Source organism: Gorilla gorilla, chromosome 13, assembly GCF_029281585.2.
Source record: "Gorilla gorilla gorilla isolate KB3781 chromosome 13, NHGRI_mGorGor1-v2.1_pri, whole genome shotgun sequence".
Taxonomy (NCBI): Eukaryota; Metazoa; Chordata; class Mammalia; order Primates; family Hominidae; genus Gorilla; species Gorilla gorilla.
Window position 1 is genome coordinate 110585945 of NC_073237.2, and position 17532 is coordinate 110603476.

General features: G+C 52.2%; 1 protein-coding gene across 5 annotated transcripts in view; it reads left to right on the plus strand.

Annotated features, from left to right (window-relative positions):
- COL27A1 (collagen type XXVII alpha 1 chain) overlaps window positions 1-17532 on the plus strand; it is a 157781-nt gene that overhangs the window by 82427 nt on the left and 57822 nt on the right. For all 5 annotated transcript variants that reach the window (XR_010130328.1, XM_031014649.3, XM_055350483.2 and 2 more), the window contains 8 exons: window positions 2405-2458; window positions 2618-2671; window positions 4342-4386; window positions 5660-5713; window positions 8010-8054; window positions 12763-12816; window positions 14741-14794; window positions 15033-15086. Coding sequence is in view for 4 of the 5 variants with exons in the window: in XM_031014649.3 (XP_030870509.2) it covers window positions 2405-2458; window positions 2618-2671; window positions 4342-4386; window positions 5660-5713; window positions 8010-8054; window positions 12763-12816; window positions 14741-14794; window positions 15033-15086 (414 nt within the window). In the remaining variant the exon portion in view is untranslated. The remainder of the gene's footprint in view (window positions 1-2404; window positions 2459-2617; window positions 2672-4341; window positions 4387-5659; window positions 5714-8009; window positions 8055-12762; window positions 12817-14740; window positions 14795-15032; window positions 15087-17532) is intronic.

A 17532-nucleotide genomic window follows, 5' to 3' on the forward strand; every position in this document is an offset into this window, starting at 1 on the left:
TGAGGCTGAGAGGAGAAATTCCTAGATCAGCAATCATTTATTTTCCCCTTCTGCTCTTCTGCTCTTACTCAGGGGCTCTCAAAAGTCAACAGGGACAAAAAGCTGGCCTCAGAGTCCTCTGCCAACTTTGTGGCCACTGCAGCTTTGTGATTCATGAAAGCCCTCTGTGCGCCACTGTCTGGTCCCTCACAGGAGCTTCCCACATTCTCCACTCAGAGTTCCCTCTCCAAGCCCTGGAACTTTCCTAGCCACCCACAGCCACTCTGGAACGGTTCAGGGCTCAGAGCTTCCGGGTATGGGGAGCAAGAGGTAAATGCAAAATTCGGGCTTTTGAATGAAGAATGAGAAATAAGGATAGATTTAGCAATTAATATAATAACTCTAGTTGAGTAAGGAGAGAGCCTCAGGGTTTCTGATGTGTGTGATCATTGGCATAGGCAGGCTACACCTGAATGATCAACTCGGAATTCACATGTAATGTTGCGAAGCAAGCTGGCTGGGTTCTTTTTGATCCCCCCGTCTTTAACATGGGTCTCGTGTCTAGAGAGCTGGGCTGAGCAGTAGCCAGGGCTGCCGTCCCTCTCAGGATCATTGGCACCCAGGCCAACCTCAGTTGGAGCCCCCCACCCACAACTCCCTGGCCTCCAGGTCTTGCTCACCCATGAGGTCTCTGCATCCAAGACAAAAGTGTGGCTCTGCGGATAGGCCGGACCCTGCCAAAGATCACTTCTGCTATCACTCGGTTGGATGAGGAAATGTTTCCTAAAAGCTACAAGTTCTGACTTTCCACTCTGTTGACTTTGGCCATGACACAGTCCTATCTTTAGACAAATGGACTTGGCCTCTCCTCCATGGCCCCAATTCCCTCCTCTGGTCACTGGAAAAAGGCTTTTCTGAGAGTCCAGCTTTCCCAGCATTCTGGCCCGTGAGGGTGGAAGGCATGCTCCCTCACATTTATTAGGCACCTCCTGGTGCCAGGAGGCTGTGCAGTGTCCGCGAGATGAGAACTTGCTGAATCGCCACGACAGCCGCATGAGGGAGATATTACCACCACCAGTTTACAGTTGAAGAAACTGAGTCACAGAGCAGGAAAGTGGCTTCCTCAGGGTTGCTCCGCTATGTAGGAACAAATAAGGTCTGCTTTGGCCCTTTCCTGGGTGCCTGGACAATTTAGCCATCAGCCTCTCCCGTCTTTGTGTTCTGTTTTGATTGGCTGACTCTGTAGCCAAGAGATAGCTCTGTTCAGCTGAAGGCGGAAGCTGATAAGCACGGAGGCTGATAAGCGCGGAAGCTGATAAGCGCGTCAGCACCCTGCCTGCTTCTTTCACTGAGACCATGGGAGGGAGCTCCAGCTCTCCAGCACCCGGGTGAATTATCTCTCACTCATCAGTGGGTTATATGCGAGTGAGCATCAGGATTTGCTCAGCATCCCGACTGCTAAGTTCTCACTTAGAGATGGGCCCACCCCAGGCAGACTTCTTTTCCCAGAGTACAGGACCCAAAATCATTTTGGATGCAGATTTTTACTGAGCACTTGCAACTTTGCTGGTTCCATTTAAACTTAAGACTAGCCCTGTAAGGGAGGTGTTACGGGCACCATTTTACAGATGAGGAAGCTGAGGCCCAGAGAGGCTAAGGAACTTGCCCAGGGTCACACAGGAGGAGGGCAGGGCTCTGGGAACTGCGTAACAGGTCTCCAAATTGTGCAAAGACCACTGTGGGGAGAGGGAGTCCCTGTGCTCTGTGGGGCCCTAAGGAGGAGCACGAGGATATTGCAGGGAAGGGAGGTGATTCTGCTCCATGTGGGAAGAACCTTCTATTGCATAGTCATCCCAGGGGAATGGCCCTCATTGGGAAGCAGGGAGCCCCCATGGGAGGAGTGGGGCGGAGTCCAACACATGTGGCCAAGATGTAGGAAGGGCTTAAGCTTACGATGACTGGAGCTGAGGTTAATTAAATCAGTGCTTTTCAATGCTTTCAAAGTCACAGCAAACCCAGAAAATCATCCTCTTTGCAGGATTACTGCAGCCAAAAGACAAGACTTCTCAGGGCAAGGCGTGGCTGGCTCTGGGGAGCAATGTCCCCAGACACCCTTAATTCTGACCCAGTAGCAGCACCGGATTTGAGAAATAACGACCTTGAGTGTGACCTTCCATGTTACAACCTTAATGCTTTCCTGCACCGTCCGGTGTATTGTCTCAGCAACTCTCTGAGGTGTCAGGGCTGGAACCATGCACCCTGTTTTAGCACTGAGGACTGTGGGATCAAGGTGGTTAACTGACCTGCCTGGGGTCCCATCCCAGCAGGATGAGATGGAAACCCGGTCAGTCACCCTGCAAGACGCATACCCGTAGCACTCCCTTCACAGCCCGCGTGGGTGACCCTGCTCTCTGCTTCCCCTCAGGGATTCCCAGGAGACATCGGCCCTCCAGGCGACAATGGCCCAGAAGGCATGAAGGTGAGTACCTGCCCAGGGCAGCTCCAGTTGGAGGAGCAGACAGCTCTGCAGAACCACAGGGGCTGGCTGCCTGGTTTGGAAGCAGGGGTTGCCTTGCCAGCCTGCGATGGAGATGGAGGTACCGCCTCTGAGACTCCCTTTTTGTTCCCTTCTCCCCAGGGTAAGCCTGGAGCCCGAGGCCTGCCGGGACCCCGTGGGCAGCTGGGGCCCGAGGTGAGACTGTCTGGCCCCCTCCACTGCCCATCCTGGCCTGATTGCAGCCCCCAGCCTGCCCTGTCCTGGGTACTGAAGGCCTTAGCTTGGGCTGGAGCCCCCTCAGCCAGGACACCACCCAGGGCTGCCCCAGACTTACCCACCAGCTCATCCTATACAGCCCTGCCCCATGCCCCTTCCAGGGACCTTCTCTGCCCTGCTGTCACCTGGCAGGGTGGCTTCCCCACACCCTCCCTCCTCTGCACCCTCGTCACCCTGGAGTTTTCTTTCCCAGAACTACTGCCAATGCCATGCTCGTGGTAGCAGTTTATCAGGGCATTAATGAGGGAGTAGGAAGTGTCAGCCCCATTTTACAGATGAGTCCACTGAGGCCCAGAGAGGAAAAGAGACTCAGTCAGGTCTTATGGTTAGTAGCAGGCAGGGCCGCAATGGGAACCCAGGTCTGCTTGAGCCCAAAGCCCATGACATACGTCCTATGCTGTCAACTCTGTGCTTCCTGGGAGTGGCCTAGGGGCACCTCCAGAATATTACAATGACTTGCACAATTAGTTAGTGGCAGAGCATCGATTTGCTTATCTATGTGCACTTGATGAAGTGGGTTGGGAGGGGTCTCTATGGGGCTCTTGGAGCACCAGGTGGGCACTTAATGGGTGGGCCCCTGATTTTGCCCTGTGCACGAGGCCATTCTTAGCCTTCCCATGCCCCACCTACCTTAGCTCAGGCGCCAGGCCCCCGTGACACACAGCCCTGGGCTGAGGGTGCGGGAAGCCCAGATTCACCGCGACCGCAGGCGGGCATCCAGCTGACATGGATCCCTTCTCGGGCTGGCTCTGGGTCTGGCGGGGTCCCAGCACTGGCTCTGGGAGCCACCACGTGGAGCTGCTTTCCTGGAAGCTGGGGGAAAGGAGCTGGGGGGTGGCTCTGGAGGGAGCCCCCTGGTCAGGCCTGGCATGCCAGAAGGAGCCAATTAGGAGGCTGCCTGAGCCTGTGGGGGTGGGGAGCACCTGGAGAGTCTCATGGGCCGGAAGCGGGAAGGAAGGGGAGAGGAGGGAACGGCACCAGCCACATGCTTCTGTCTACACTCACATTACCACTCAAGAAAGCCCTATGTATGCCTGCCACTTGTTCATATCTTCATTCATTCATTCATTCATTCATTCAGCAAACACCCCTTAGACACGGCGCCATCCCAAGTGATGTTTGGGGGTGGCTGCAAGAAAGAATAAGGCATCACTGCTGACCTCCAGGAACTCAGCTGAAGCCACTTATTATATTTGAGGATGATCTTCTCCAATCTGGGAAACTGAGACACAGTGAGGCTGAGGTCTGCCAGTGAGCAAATGGCAGAACTCAGAGCCTACATCTTTGAGCTGCAGTTTGAGGCTCTGTTCCTCACAGCACACAACGGGGTTTAACTCTCATGCCCAGGGCTTCCATGAAGCCTGGAGTCTCCATTCACTGGAAGTCACTGTGTAGCCTGGCCTCTAGGCCATGGCCAGTGGAGCCTCTGCCCTGGGTGGGGCCAGGCAGGTGGGCCAGGCGTGCTGTTTCCCTTTGTCCAGGAGGGCTCTCCTCTGTCCATCCCTTTCCCTCTGTACAGGACAAGATCTCTGCAAGTCCAACTGGATTAACTTTCTCCTTTTTTCCTCTCTCGTGTCTCCCAATTCTAGGGAGATGAGGGACCCATGGGGCCGCCAGGGGCCCCTGGCTTGGAGGTGAGTGTCACTGGCCTGGGGTAGGTGGCATTCATGGGAGCCGAGCCAGCTGTGCACAGGCAGGGCAACATCTGGCCAGTGCTCCAGAGGGAAGTCATCAGTGAGGGCCTTGGACCAGCCAGAGAGAGAACTAGGACAGACCCCAAAGGAGAGAGACAAGAGCCAAGAAACTGACTGTCACTGCCCACCTCCTATGTTCCAGGTGCTTCATGTCAGTATTTATTCTCCTTGATTCTCCCATGACACATGTTTGCTTTCCTTGGTTTCATTAGAGAAGAGGCAAACGAGAGTGAAGGCTTTAGCTCAACATCTCACAGCCAGGCAGTGGGGACGCCCTGCCTGGGCCCTCAGCCAGAGCCCTCTGCACTCTTCCAAGCTGCCTTCCCAAAGTCACTTGTCCTACACCCCCTCTTGGTCCCAGCCATTGCATAAACCAGCAGCTCATGAAATTTCTGGTATCCAGAGCTTTTTACACTCTTGAAAATGATGGAGGACCCAAAGGCTTTTGTTTGTGTGGGTTACACCTACTGAGATTAGTAATTAAAACGAAGAGACTTTAAATGTATTTATTCATTCATTGAAGATTAATCATAAACTCATTTCCTGTTGATAAAAATTATATTTTTAGGAGAATTCACTCTATTTTCCATAGCAAAATAATTGAGTGGAAAGAGTGGCATTGTGTTACCATTTTTGCAGATCTCTTTAATGTCTGGCTTAATAGAAGTCAGCTGGCTTCTCAACTCTGCTTCTGCATTCAATCCACTGACAATATTGTGCGCCATGCAGCCTCGGGAAGATGCCACTTAACATTCACCAGAGTGAGAGTGACAAAGGCGAATGACATCTTAGTGTTATCATGAAAATCATTTTGACCTCCTGAACCTTCTGAAAGGGCCTCCGGGACCCCTGTAGTCCTCAGGCCACACTTTGAGGACCACTTGCATAAACTGTTCCTTCCCTGCACCCCCTGATCATCTGCCAAGTTCCTTCCTTTCCCTCACTCCCTGAAGGCGGGTGTCATCTTCCTCATTTACAACAAGAAGACCAACCCAGGGATGGGGGAGGCTTCCCTGAGTTCACGCAGCTGGAAACCCTGCCTGTATTCCAGGACAGCTGGCCACCTGGTGGACTCAGGGTTATATGCCCCTGTCCACCAGGGTACGTGGCTCTCTACAGCTGTGGATACCCTGTGCCAGGTCCTTGGAGCCCCTGGACCCCAGCCATGTTGCCCCTGTCCAGCTTCTCCTACTTACCTGTCTCTCTGTTGCAGGGTCAGCCTGGCAGGAAGGGGTTTCCTGGGAGGCCCGGCCTGGATGGCGTGAAGGTGAGGGGACCTGGAGATCCCTGGGGACAAGAGGAAAGAGGGGATCCTACATATTTGGGCCCCAAGTCAAGCCCCAAATCCCATGGCCAGTTGTGAAAAGGAAGAAAAAAATTGGTTCCCATTTAGAACAAAGTATTGGTAAGGGAGAAAAAAAATGCACACAACCTAAATGTCCAACTGCGGGGGATTGTTTAAGTAGTGGGATATAGTCCAGCCACCCTAGATGGTGTTTCGGGCTATTTTACAAGATGGGAAGATGCCTGAATGTGGGGTGGGGGTGGTGGAGGAAACAGGTTATAAAAGGGAATGCTCAAGTGTGAGCCTGTGGCAGGGGCTGGGTTGCACCGTTTCTGTTTTTTTCTTTCTTTCTTTTTCTTTTTTTTGAGATGGAGTCTCCCTCTGTTGCCAGGCTGGAGTGCAGTGGTGCAATCTCAGCTCACTGCAACCTCTGCCTCCCAGGTTCAACTGGTCCTCCTGCCTCAGCCTCCCGAGTAGCTGGGACTACAGGTGTGCAGCACCACGCCCAGCTAATTTTTTTGTATTTTTAGTAGAGATGGAGTTTCACCATGTTGACTGGGTGCAGTGGCTCACGCCTGTAATCGCAGCACTTTGGGAAGCTAAGGCAGGCGGATCAAGAGGTCAAGAGATCGAAACTATCCTGGCCAACATGGCACCCTGTTTCTTTACGCACAGAGCAGAGGCTAGAAAGTGGACAGGGATTATCTCTGGGTGGTGGGACAATAGGAGATTTTCATTTTCTTCTGTGGGCCTCTATATTTTCCCTATTCTGCATAATAAATAGATAGTACATATATTAACAGGGTTTTTTAAAAATGTTATCAAAAAAGACCTGGCCCAAGATAGGAGAGTAATGGTCCTCAGCCCATGGGCAGCCTCACTTAATAGTTTCCCAAGGACTCCCTTAAGTTGGAGTTTTCCCAGCCATTCTGGGCAAAAGATTGTCGGGTCAAGTTTACAGATGGGCAAACCCACAGGAGGTTAGGACAGAGCCAGGGGGAGCGCAGGTCATCCATATCTCCCTCCCTTCTGGGGAAATGGCCCACTTATCTGTCCTGGCCCCTCTAGTTTTCATGAGGTCCAGGGAGGAGCCGAAGGGGGAGGAGGCTCCACCCAGGCTTGCAGTAAGCCACATCCATGTATGCGCCAAACTACTGGCTAGCCCGAGCCCATGTCCTGCCGTCTGAGGTTTCGGCCTCTCTCCCTCAGATACCAGTTGGGTTTCTGTGGTGGGAGCGGTGACATCGTCTGTGTGGATTTGTCCCACAGATCTGCTGTGGGCCTGAGGAGCAGGAGCCATCTCAGCATGGGACAAAACAGACAGACAAGGCCGAGATAGGCCACCCAATGTGAAAGTGGGACAGAGCCTTGAAGACAAATGAGTCTGATTTCCCTTTTTTATAGCTGGGGAGGCTGAGCCCAGAGCAGAGATGGGACTCACCCCAGCCACCCGTGAGCTGGTGGCAGAGCTCTAGTGTGTTGAGGTCTAGGACCCTGGTGCCGTGACGTCCCATTTCCCTGCTCTTCCTGAGATAGGGCAGCCTGATGCAGTGGGAATGTGCATTCTTGTTTTGTTTTTTTTTTTTTTTTGACAGTCTCGCTCTTGTCACCCAGACTGGAGTACAGTAGTGCAATCTCGGCTCACTGCAACCTCCACCTCCTGGGTTCAAGCAATTCTCTTGCCTCAGCCTCCCCAGTAGCTGGGATTACAGGCATGCAGCACCACACCCAGCTAATTTTTTGTATTTTTAGTAGAGATGGGGTTTCTCCATGTTGGCCAGGCTGGTCTCGAACTCCTGACCTCAGGTGATTCGCCTGCCTCGGGTTCCCAAAGTGCTGGGATTACAGGCGTGAGCCACCGCACCTGGCCCAGAATGTGCATTTCAACCGGGCAGACCAAGGTTTCGGTTCTAGCCCTACCTCTGGCTCACTGTGTGACCTCAGGCAGGTCACTTCACCTCTCTGGGCCTCATTTTCCACCTCCACAAAATGCAATGGGCTTCTGAAGGACCTAGATGAGACATACACATCCGGGTGCTGAGTAAGCCAAGGCCCCCTCAGAGGGAATGGGTGACTGAGTCATGTCTGCCTGAGGTTCTGTCCAAGTACCCCTTTGACTCTGCCCATTTGTTGGGGGTCTCCAAGGCCACACACTGGAGATAAGATCCCTGGTTCATCCCCACTAATGGCAACTAAGGCCAGCAGGCCTGGGACTTCCCCAGGAGGTCTAGCCTTTCATCTCCCATCCCAATCCATCCTCCTCTTTGTCTCTTTGCAGGGGGAACCAGGGGATCCTGGTCGGCCGGGGCCTGTGGGAGAGCAGGTTAGTCAGCAACGGTCTCTGAATGAGTGGCTCCATTTATTGGGCCCTTACTCTGTGCCAAGCCCTTTGCCCAGCACCCTCCATGCACCACCTCGTGTAATTCTCAGAACAACTCCAGAGGTAGGTTCAGTCCTCTACCCCTTTCACGAATGTGGACGGTGACCCTCAGAACGGGGAAGTCTGTAAATGAGAAAGCTGTGGATCATAGTCACGACAGCTTTTCCCCACAGCCTGACTCTACACACAGGTTTTTGGTGCATTTGCCCAAAGAGGTTATGTGACTGCTCCCCCAGGACATTAAAACTGGAGGAGCCCTTGGCAGTCGTTGCTCGTGTTCCCATCAGCTTATAGATCAGGAAGCCAAAGGCCAGAGAAGTGTTACCACTTGCCAAGGTCCCTTGGTCTAGGCATCCCTAAATTATATAGAAGATGAAATCCAAACCAGTGGCTCTGGCTGGTTGAGAAGCTGGGTCAAGGTCTGAAGAAGAGAAGAGGTTGCAACTAGTCATTAAAATGGAGGTTTGAGGATCACGACCTTCAATTAAAGTCCAGAGAAACAGCTCTGAGGGATGGGCAGAGGGACAGCTTCAATCCTTCCTGCCCAGCCCTGGGGCCTCCTGAAAGCTTAACCTCTGGGCTCCAAGGTGGAGAGGTGTTCATCTCCTCCACTCCTTTAAATATGGAGCTCATTCCTGGAAGGGGCTTCCTCAATCCGGAAGGACTGATACTGGGGATGGCCATAGAGGAATTTGGCCGCACCACGAAACCCCGTCAGTGGCGTGAGAGTCACACACGATGGGCTTCCTCACCAGGCCTGCAACATCTGTTGGGGGAAGAAAGGAATTAAAACAGGGGGAGGCCTGGATTTTTGAAATCTTTCCAGTGTCATTCGAGCGCATTCTGTGGGAAGCCCGGGAGTTTGGAAAGGCTGCCGCGGCCTGGATATATTTCCTGATTGGAAAAAAAAAAAAAAAGGCAATTTGATCAGCAAATTCAGTTTCATAGTTATGCTAATGGTAGGGCCCTCGGGAAATAGATATGCAGGGTCTTGGAAGTCAGAGCACAAACATCCTTGGAAATCACTGTATCTAAGAGCCCTAACCATATTTTGTGCCTTGGATTTCTTTGCCAGGCTGGAAAAGCCCAGGGATCCCCTTCTCAGAATAGAGTTTATAAATGCATAAAATTAAAAACAAAGGAAACTGATTATATAGAAATGCAGTTATGAAAATATGTTAAAATATAATATATTCATATATATGCTTCTTTGGCAATGCATTAAATAATGAGTTCTAGTAGCAGGTGTAACAGCGGCCTCAATTTTGAAGTAATGCCAAGCCTTAGTGATGTATTTTGAGATCTCTGCAGCAATGATTGTAATGTGACATGTCACTTTCTGGGACAGCCCCAGGTCCTGGTAATACTACTGTGGTTTGTTGCCTACACTCATATTCGAGGCAAATGCTAAATTTCAATTAGAGGTTCATGAAAATAAAAGAGTTTTAATTTTTTTCCATTCAAGTTGATATACCCTCTGAGTTCCATTCATAGAGCCTGACAGAGACCCCGGGTTTAGAACCCTCAGATTCTAGTCCATGTTGGCAATCTGGGATTTATGGAGGAGAAACAGGTTTGACCAAGATCACCAAGTGGGATAGTGGTAGAACTAGGCCCAGGAGGGGTGGGAACCTTGCCTGGAGCAGCCCAGTCTCATTTGGTCAGCAGAACACCCAGCTTGCTGCCCAGGCAGCTTGGGCAGTAGCAGGAAGGAGGCAGAGCTGGAACCCTGTGGCTGCTATAAGGCACATGGAGGTACCATGCCAGCCGTTCCCTTGGCCCCCACCCCATGTGGTCACGGCGAAAGGGGAGGCATTTTCTGTTCACTGCAGGATCAGAGGATCCCTGGGAAAGTTCTGAAGCTCACACCACAGGACCTCCTTGTAATCATAGTACTGGGTCGGTGCAAAAGTAATCACAGTTTTTATCATTATAATGGCAAAAACTGTGATTACTTTTGCAACAACCCAATAACAGTGACATTTATTAGTCACCTGTTAGGTTCCAGACTCTGTGCCAAATGCTGTCTACACAATCGTCTATGGTAGTAGGTATTACTATCCTCATTTTGCAAATGAGGAAACTGAGGCTCTGGGAAGTTAAGTAACTTGTCCGAGATCTCACAGGCAGTAACATCACTGTCAGAGGCAAGATTGACACTGAGGTCTGCTGGGTTCCCAATGCCTGCCTCGAGGGCTGAAAACTCTCTTGACCTCCTGAGCCCTGGCCTGTCTCTAACAGAGCACAGACTGGCTGCCAGGCCCTGGCTGAGGTGCTGGGAACAGGGCATGGGTCTTGCCTTCAAGACACCCCGTCCAGGGGCAGCCACGCATATAAACACGTCACACTGAGCTGTCTAGTCCAGCTCAGGGTCCATAGCCCTTTCATTCTCAGTTGCATCCCCAATGCCTAGCATATGAGAGGAGGAAGAAAACCTCCCGTAGCAGACAATGGCCCTTTATCTGTAGGCAATGTGAGGACCAGGCTAGCCTCCTCCCCAAAACTGGGAACTCGGATCCTGCCTGTGCAGTGCTCGCTGTGGGTAACAATGCTGCCTCCTCCCATGCCCGCCTTGCCAGCCCTAGAGGAGCCAGCCATGCCCGCAGCTTTCCAAGCTGCTTCTCCGTTGACCTGCCTGGACTTCTGGGCTTGGCCTCTCTGGACCAGCCTCAAGAACAGGCCTGCCAGGATGTTCTGGGACAGTACCCCGGGGGGGTCCCAGGGGTGCGGGTCGGGGGATGGGGCACTTGCTGTATGGCTCTTATTCATTAGGATCTTGTTTGGTTTCTTGTTAGAGGTTTATGACCCGCTTGCCTTCCAGGACCCAACATCTCATAAATTTAAAGTAGCTATGAAATTTCTGTTTCTCTGGGCCAGTCAGGCAGGGGCCTTTTAACAGAGCAGTTTTTATTCCCTTCATTCGGCATCCTCTAAATGTCTGACTGCTCCCTTGTGGGAAGCCCAGGCCTCTGTCTTACCCCTGTGCCCTTGTAAAATAAATTAAGAGGGGATGGGAAAGAGCGAACATGTATGAAGTACCTCTACTCGTCGTGCACCATCTCCCGTATTCGGAACAGTGCCAGGAGGTAGAGAGGTACCTTTATTGTCTCCCATTCTGCAGATGAGGCTCTGAGAGACTGATTTGCCCAGAACCCACACACCTGAAGACTGAATGACAGTGACATAGATAAAGTGCCAGGTATAGGGCTTGGCACACAGGAAGTGCTCAATACGTTGAAGCTGTTGTTATAATATTGCTATCACTTAGAAAATGCTCTAATTAATTTTTAAAAATAAGTTGTTGCAAAAATCAAGTATTTGGTTATTTTCTGTGAAATGTTAGCTGTGACCTTATACCTAGTGCCTCATCCCTCTTACCTTATACTTCAGAAAGTTCTCTGAACCCAGGGAACCAGGGGCAGGTGCAGGATCCACCATGCGTAGTGCCAGCGTGGTGCTGGGATGTACGGGAGATCCGGGCCCTGTTCACAGCCACATGCTTTGGAGGCCTTGGGCTGGAGGGGAAGGTGCGTGGTCTTTGGAGCCACACAACCAGAGCGGACATCCCAGGCTGCAGCAGCAAGACACTTGTGGCCCTCGCTGAAGTGACCACTTTAAAACTGTCTTTAGATAAGAAAGTGTGGATCCCAGAGGTAACCCTCTCATGGTAGTTAACTGACAGCTGGGCCGGCCTTATTGCCTGAGTACACAACCTCTGGCCTATTCCTGGCCCAAGGTCTCATTTTACTCTGGCCAGGGTTTGGGGGACAGGGAGCGGATTTTGTGGACAAAATCCACTCATCCCTCCATCTTTCCTAATTCACCCAGAACCTCTTGGCTGCAAATCTGGGTTCTTCCAAAGCCACTTCTGCACTCCTGAACCACACAAGGCCCTCCCCGTTCAGTTTGCATTTTCCTTAGCAGGGAAGAAGGTGGGGCCTGAATAAGAAATTGATGGGCCTTCCTAGGTGACCCCTCTAGGCTGTCCACCCTCGCTGCGCGTGTGCGTGTTTGCTTGCTCAGGGAGATGGCAAGGACTGGGGCCACCTAGAAGAACCCCCTGGAACCCAGAGGCAAGTTATCACCCAGCGGAGTTCAGCAGAGCAGCGGGAGCTGCAGCGTGTGTCTGTGTGTGCACCCTTTCAGAAAAAGGCAAGGAGGCCTTTCAGAAGACAGTAAAGAGGCCTCCGCCACCCCGATTCCAATCAGTTCTCTTGGCGGAGGCTGTTACGGTATTTCTGTCCCAGCCAGCGGGTTTGTTTCACTCTTTGAAACAGCCCCAGAGCCCCGAAAGATGGGCACAGATGGCCTCTTCCCAGCTCAGCTTAAGGGCCACCCGCCGCCCAACCCCAGCTCTCCAAACGTGGCAGCCTCCCAGCCTGCTTCTGGCGCGGGAAGAATGTGTGGCGCTCCCAGGGATGTTGGCAGCGGCCCCGCTGCTTGGCTTCAAAATCAGAACCATCTGGTGGAGTGAGGGAAGTCAGAACGGTGCCCAGAGAGAGGCAGCGCTCTCCCCGGCACAACCCCATGCTGGCTGGGTGACGAGGCACGGGTGGGAGACACCTGGGAGATGAGCTTCAGGGGAAGGAGCGGGAGGGCTGGGTCCCTGGATTCACGTTGTTTCTCTTGCTTTTGTGAATGTGTCTCATAGGGATTTATGGGATTCATTGGTCTGGTCGGGGAGCCAGGAATCGTGGGAGAAAAGGTAAGTGGTGTTGAGGGGAAAAGATAAACAATTAGAGCTTGTGTTTTGAAATTGTAAAAAGGTGAAGAGGCCCTTTGACCTGGGGATTTCAGAATACCCTCCCCTAGCCTCTCTCCTGACCTGGCATTCTGAGTCTGCCAAGAGACATTGTTCCCTTTCCTGGCATCCCTTGGGGTTCCATCCCTGCCCTACTGTCATCAGCCTCAAGCACAGTTAGACTTTTGTGTGACAACCAGCGGATGCATGTGACCTGGGCTCCTCACAGCTGCCTACTGGCCCTGCACAGGGGTCGGCGAGAGCAGGGAGGAAGAGACTGATCTTTACAAAGAGGAAAGATGAGGTTGCGTTGCTAAGCCTCTGTTTTAGATGAGATAACAGAGGCTCAAATAGGGGAGGTGACTTACTCAAGGTCACCCAGATAATAAGCGGCAGTGCTGAGATTTGAACCAGGTTCATTGCCAAAGGTTAGCTACACTTCGCTCACTAAGACACTCTGCCTCATGTTGGCTCCCAGCTCCCACCAAGGGCCTTGGAGGCACTTGTCTTCCTTTGTATGGGTTTATCCGATCCCCAGAGCAGGCCCTCTGGGAGAACCAATATTATTCCCATTGAATAGATGGAGGAACTGAGGTCCAGAGGGAGGAAGTATCCCCCCCAAGTCTGGCCCCGCCTAACTCTCCAGGATCCTCTTGTGCCACACTCTATCCCTCTATGTGGCCCAGACCCTCGGGCCTCTGCCTTCCTCCTCCTCCTCCTCCCTCGCTTCCCCCTCCTCCTCCTTCCCCTTCTGCTCCTCCTCCTTTTAAATTCAGCTTTTTATCTTGAAATTTTAAATTTAACTTTTTATTTTGAAATAATGACAGATTCACAAGAAGTTGCAAAAAATAGTACCCTTCACCCTGTTTCTTCCAGTGGTAGCATCTTACATAATGATAGCACAACATCAAAGCCAACTCTGGCCTTCTGCTGTTGCTCAAATGTCCCATGTCCCTTCTCACCTACCAACCATTGACTGTGCCATTCCCTTAGCCAAATGCTTTCTTCCCATTGCCATCTGCCTCCACCCTTTCTGCCCAGATGCTCTTCATTATCCTTGAGCTCTTGGGTCAAGAGGGACTTCCCGAGGGAAGCTTTCCCTGACCGGCTCTGCCCCCAAGTGGGTCAAGTCCTCCAATAATAACACCTTAGCACCATGACCCCCACCCTCACTGCACTGTGTCTCCTACAACCCTCTGAGTGCCTTGCTCCATGGGAGCAGGCCTGCTCACCATTGTATATTCAGAGTCTCGCAGATAGTGTCAGACACATAGTAGGTGCTCAATAAATATTTGCCGGCTGGGTGGATACAAGAAACAGAGCCTCACGAAAACAGAGCCAAGATTCGAACCCAGAGCACCTACCTTCTGGCTGGAGCTGTCTGCTACACTGCCAACTCTGCCCAGTGTGTCTGGATTGGTTGAGAGGGAATGAGTTATGTCTCTGATTCTCTAGCATCTCATCTAGGTTTGGACAGGGAGTTTGGAGAGTGAAAGACATGCCTTCTCTTGCTGTTTCTGCCTCAGCAAGCCTAGCCCAGGGGATGCCAGGCCTAATAAGGACCAACATGATGTGGGCCAGGATCAAAGGGGACAGTGTAATTAGTGCTTCGTTAATCAGGACCATCCTTGGAGGGAAATTCACTGCGTGGCCCACTACAGGGGATGCTGAGGCCTTCCGGGCCTTGCCAGAGGTCTTGGCTTCCTCTGAGTGAAATCCCAGATCCCCACCTGGGTGATGTGGTCATGAACTAGGCAGGGACCCTCTAGAGACCTTGAGCAAACCCCTATCTCTCTTTGAGTCTCTGGATGGCCCTCTGCACCTGCCTCCCACAGAGCCACCCCACAGCCATAGCCGTGACCTGCCTGCATTGCTGTCTCCATCACAGGGTGATCGTGGCATGATGGGACCCCCAGGCGTGCCTGGACCCAAGGGGTCGATGGTAAGGAGTAAGTCTGCATCCTCTTGCCCTCTCCTGTTGCAGCCTTGAGTGACAGCTCTGCTCTCCTCCATGAACCGCTTACCCCAGACGTTCAGAATGACCAGCTCCCTCTTTGTCCAGGGGGCCTAGCTGCTGTCCTCCTGGCTTTGCACTGGGGCTGAGCCGACTGAGGTGGGACTGAAGGAGGAAGGGGCACCTTCCATAGCTGATTCCTCCTTTGTCTTCTCTATCTTGGCAGGGTCATCCTGGAATGCCAGGTGGTATGGGGACCCCTGGAGAGCCTGGACCCCAGGTAAGCAAAGCCCTTGTGATCCCTAAGCTCAAACCACTGTCAGATAAGGGTTAGGTGGCTGGGTGTGGCGGCTCACACCTGTAATCTCAGCACTTTGGGAGGCCGATCACTTGAGGCCAGAGTTCAAGACCAGCCTGACAAACATACCGAAACCTTGTCTCTACTAAAAATACAAAAATTCGCTGGGCGTGGTGACACGCACCTGTAATCCCACATACTCAGTAGGCTGAGGCATGAGAATCGCTTGAACCCAGAAGGCAGAGGTTGCAGTGAGCCAAGATCGTGCCACTGCACTCTGCCTGGGTGATAGAGCTAGACCCTGTCTCAAAAAAAAGAAAGGAAAAGAAAGAAAGAGACAGAGAAAAAGAAAGAAAGAAAGGAAGAAGGAAAGAAAGAGAGAGGAAGGGAGGGGAGAAAGAAAGAAGGAGGGAGTGGAGGAAGAAAGAAAGAAGAAAGAAAGAAAGAAAGAAAAAGGAAGAAAGACAAAGAAAGAAGAGGAGAAAAAAGAAAGGAGGGAGGGAGGGCGGGAGGGGAGGAAGAAAGGAAGGAAAGGAAAAGAAAAGAAAGGAAGGAAGGAATGAAGGAAGGAAGGAAGAACAGAAGAGAAGAGGAGAAAAAGAATAAGGGTTAGGAGTTCAAGCCTCAGAATCAGACAGACCTGGGTAGAATCCCAGCTACACCACTCTCTGACTATAATCCTGGGGCAGATTTGACTGTATTCCTGGGGCAGATCATTTAACTTCTCTGAGCCTGAATTTTGCTCATTTGAAAAACAGAAAAAAGAATCATGGTCATGATAGTGTGATCGTGTGGGTTAAATGGAAGCGTGGGGCTAATGTTCATTACAGAATGGTGTTTGTTCCCTGGAAGCATTTTGGTTATTAGCAGCATTATTGCTTTTGTCCATTCACTCATTCACTCTGTAGTTACTGAGCAATAAGTGCTTGTGGGCAGTTTCAGGAGCTGGGTGAAGGGGCCCAATCTCCACTCACTGCAACCTCCACCTCCTGGGTTCAAGAGATTCTCGTGCCTCAGCCTCCCTAGTAGCTGGGATCACAAGCGTGTGCCACCACACCCAGCTAATTTTTGTATTTTTAGTAGAGATGGGGTTTCGGCAGTTCCAGGAGCTGGGGATGTGGCAGCAAGAAAGGTAGAAAGTGGTCCCTTCCTTTGGAGCGTGTAGTCTGGTATGAGGGGCAGGGTAGATAGAACCCGGTAAGTGATGTCTGTTCTGGAAGAGCAGGCACAAAGATGGGAAATGCTGGACAAACAGGGCTGAGGGTCCTCAGGGGCCTGGGCTTCTCATGATGACTGAGGAAGCAGGGATGGTGGGAGGCTCTCAAGGCAGAGTGGTGGGAGAGGCTGGGAGAGCTGGGGGAAGGGTGCGGCCAGGAGCACTCAAGTTCAAGAGCCCCTTCTCCTTCCCAGGGGTGATGATGTGCAGGGGATGGGGGTGGGCTTGCTCTCATTTGGAGCAGGTAGAACTTGCTTCAGATCCCTGTTTCTGCCAATGGAGGATGGAAACTAGGAAAGGGCACTCGCTTCAGCCAAAGCCAGGGGTCAGGGCTGGGAGCCCAGTCCGAGGTGGGCTTGGGGAAGGTGGGGAGGGTGTGGGGGTAGAGGGACCAGCCCAGGCACAGATCCGGAGGTAGGGCTGAGGGGCGATGAGCTCAGGTTGCCTGGGTGTCTCCAAAGTCCAGACTGAGGAGTTCCCTGGCATCTGATGAGGAAGGGCCCTGAAGCCTTTCATGGTTTGAACTCAGGGGAAGCTCGCATAAACCTGTTCTCTACTGTGATTAGGGAAGCAAGGCCAACTCAGCTCCTACACTTTTTCATGCACCTGCTGTGTGCTAGCATAAGCTCCTCCCTGGAGGTACAAAAATGGTAAGAAAGAGTTCCAGCTCTTAAGACTCTCACTGTCTGGTGGGGCTGTCAAGTATAAACATTCTCTCCATCATTAACAGACTTTTATCGAGCACCTACTCTGTGCCAGGCCACGCCAGGGGCCGAGGAGGGAGAGGGGTGGACTAGTCCAAGGGTGAGAGGCCTGGATATAGGTGACCGTCACCCAGAGGAGAAGGCATCAGCACCAGGGGTCTCTGTCCATCCTCATGATTCTTTGGACAAGTTGGAACGTTCTTGAGGAGCACAGTTGGAAGCAGAAGCCAGCACTCTGGGCTCCCAGTGACATATTTTTGCCCTGTTCATGAGAAGGAGGAAAAGTCACATCTGGCCCAGGGCTGGAGGAGCTGGCAGTGTGGAAGTAGGACTGTTGGGGTAGAAGCAGGGGGTCAGAGTACCAGCATTCTGGTCGGGGGGCTAGCACAGCTGGCCGAGGCACCCAGCTTGGAATGCAAGGGCCCGGCCTCCCTCCCAGTGGTCAGAGATAGAGTGATTGGAGCCCTCAGCATGGGGGGTGCCCAGAGTAGGGCCGAAGCCTGAGTAC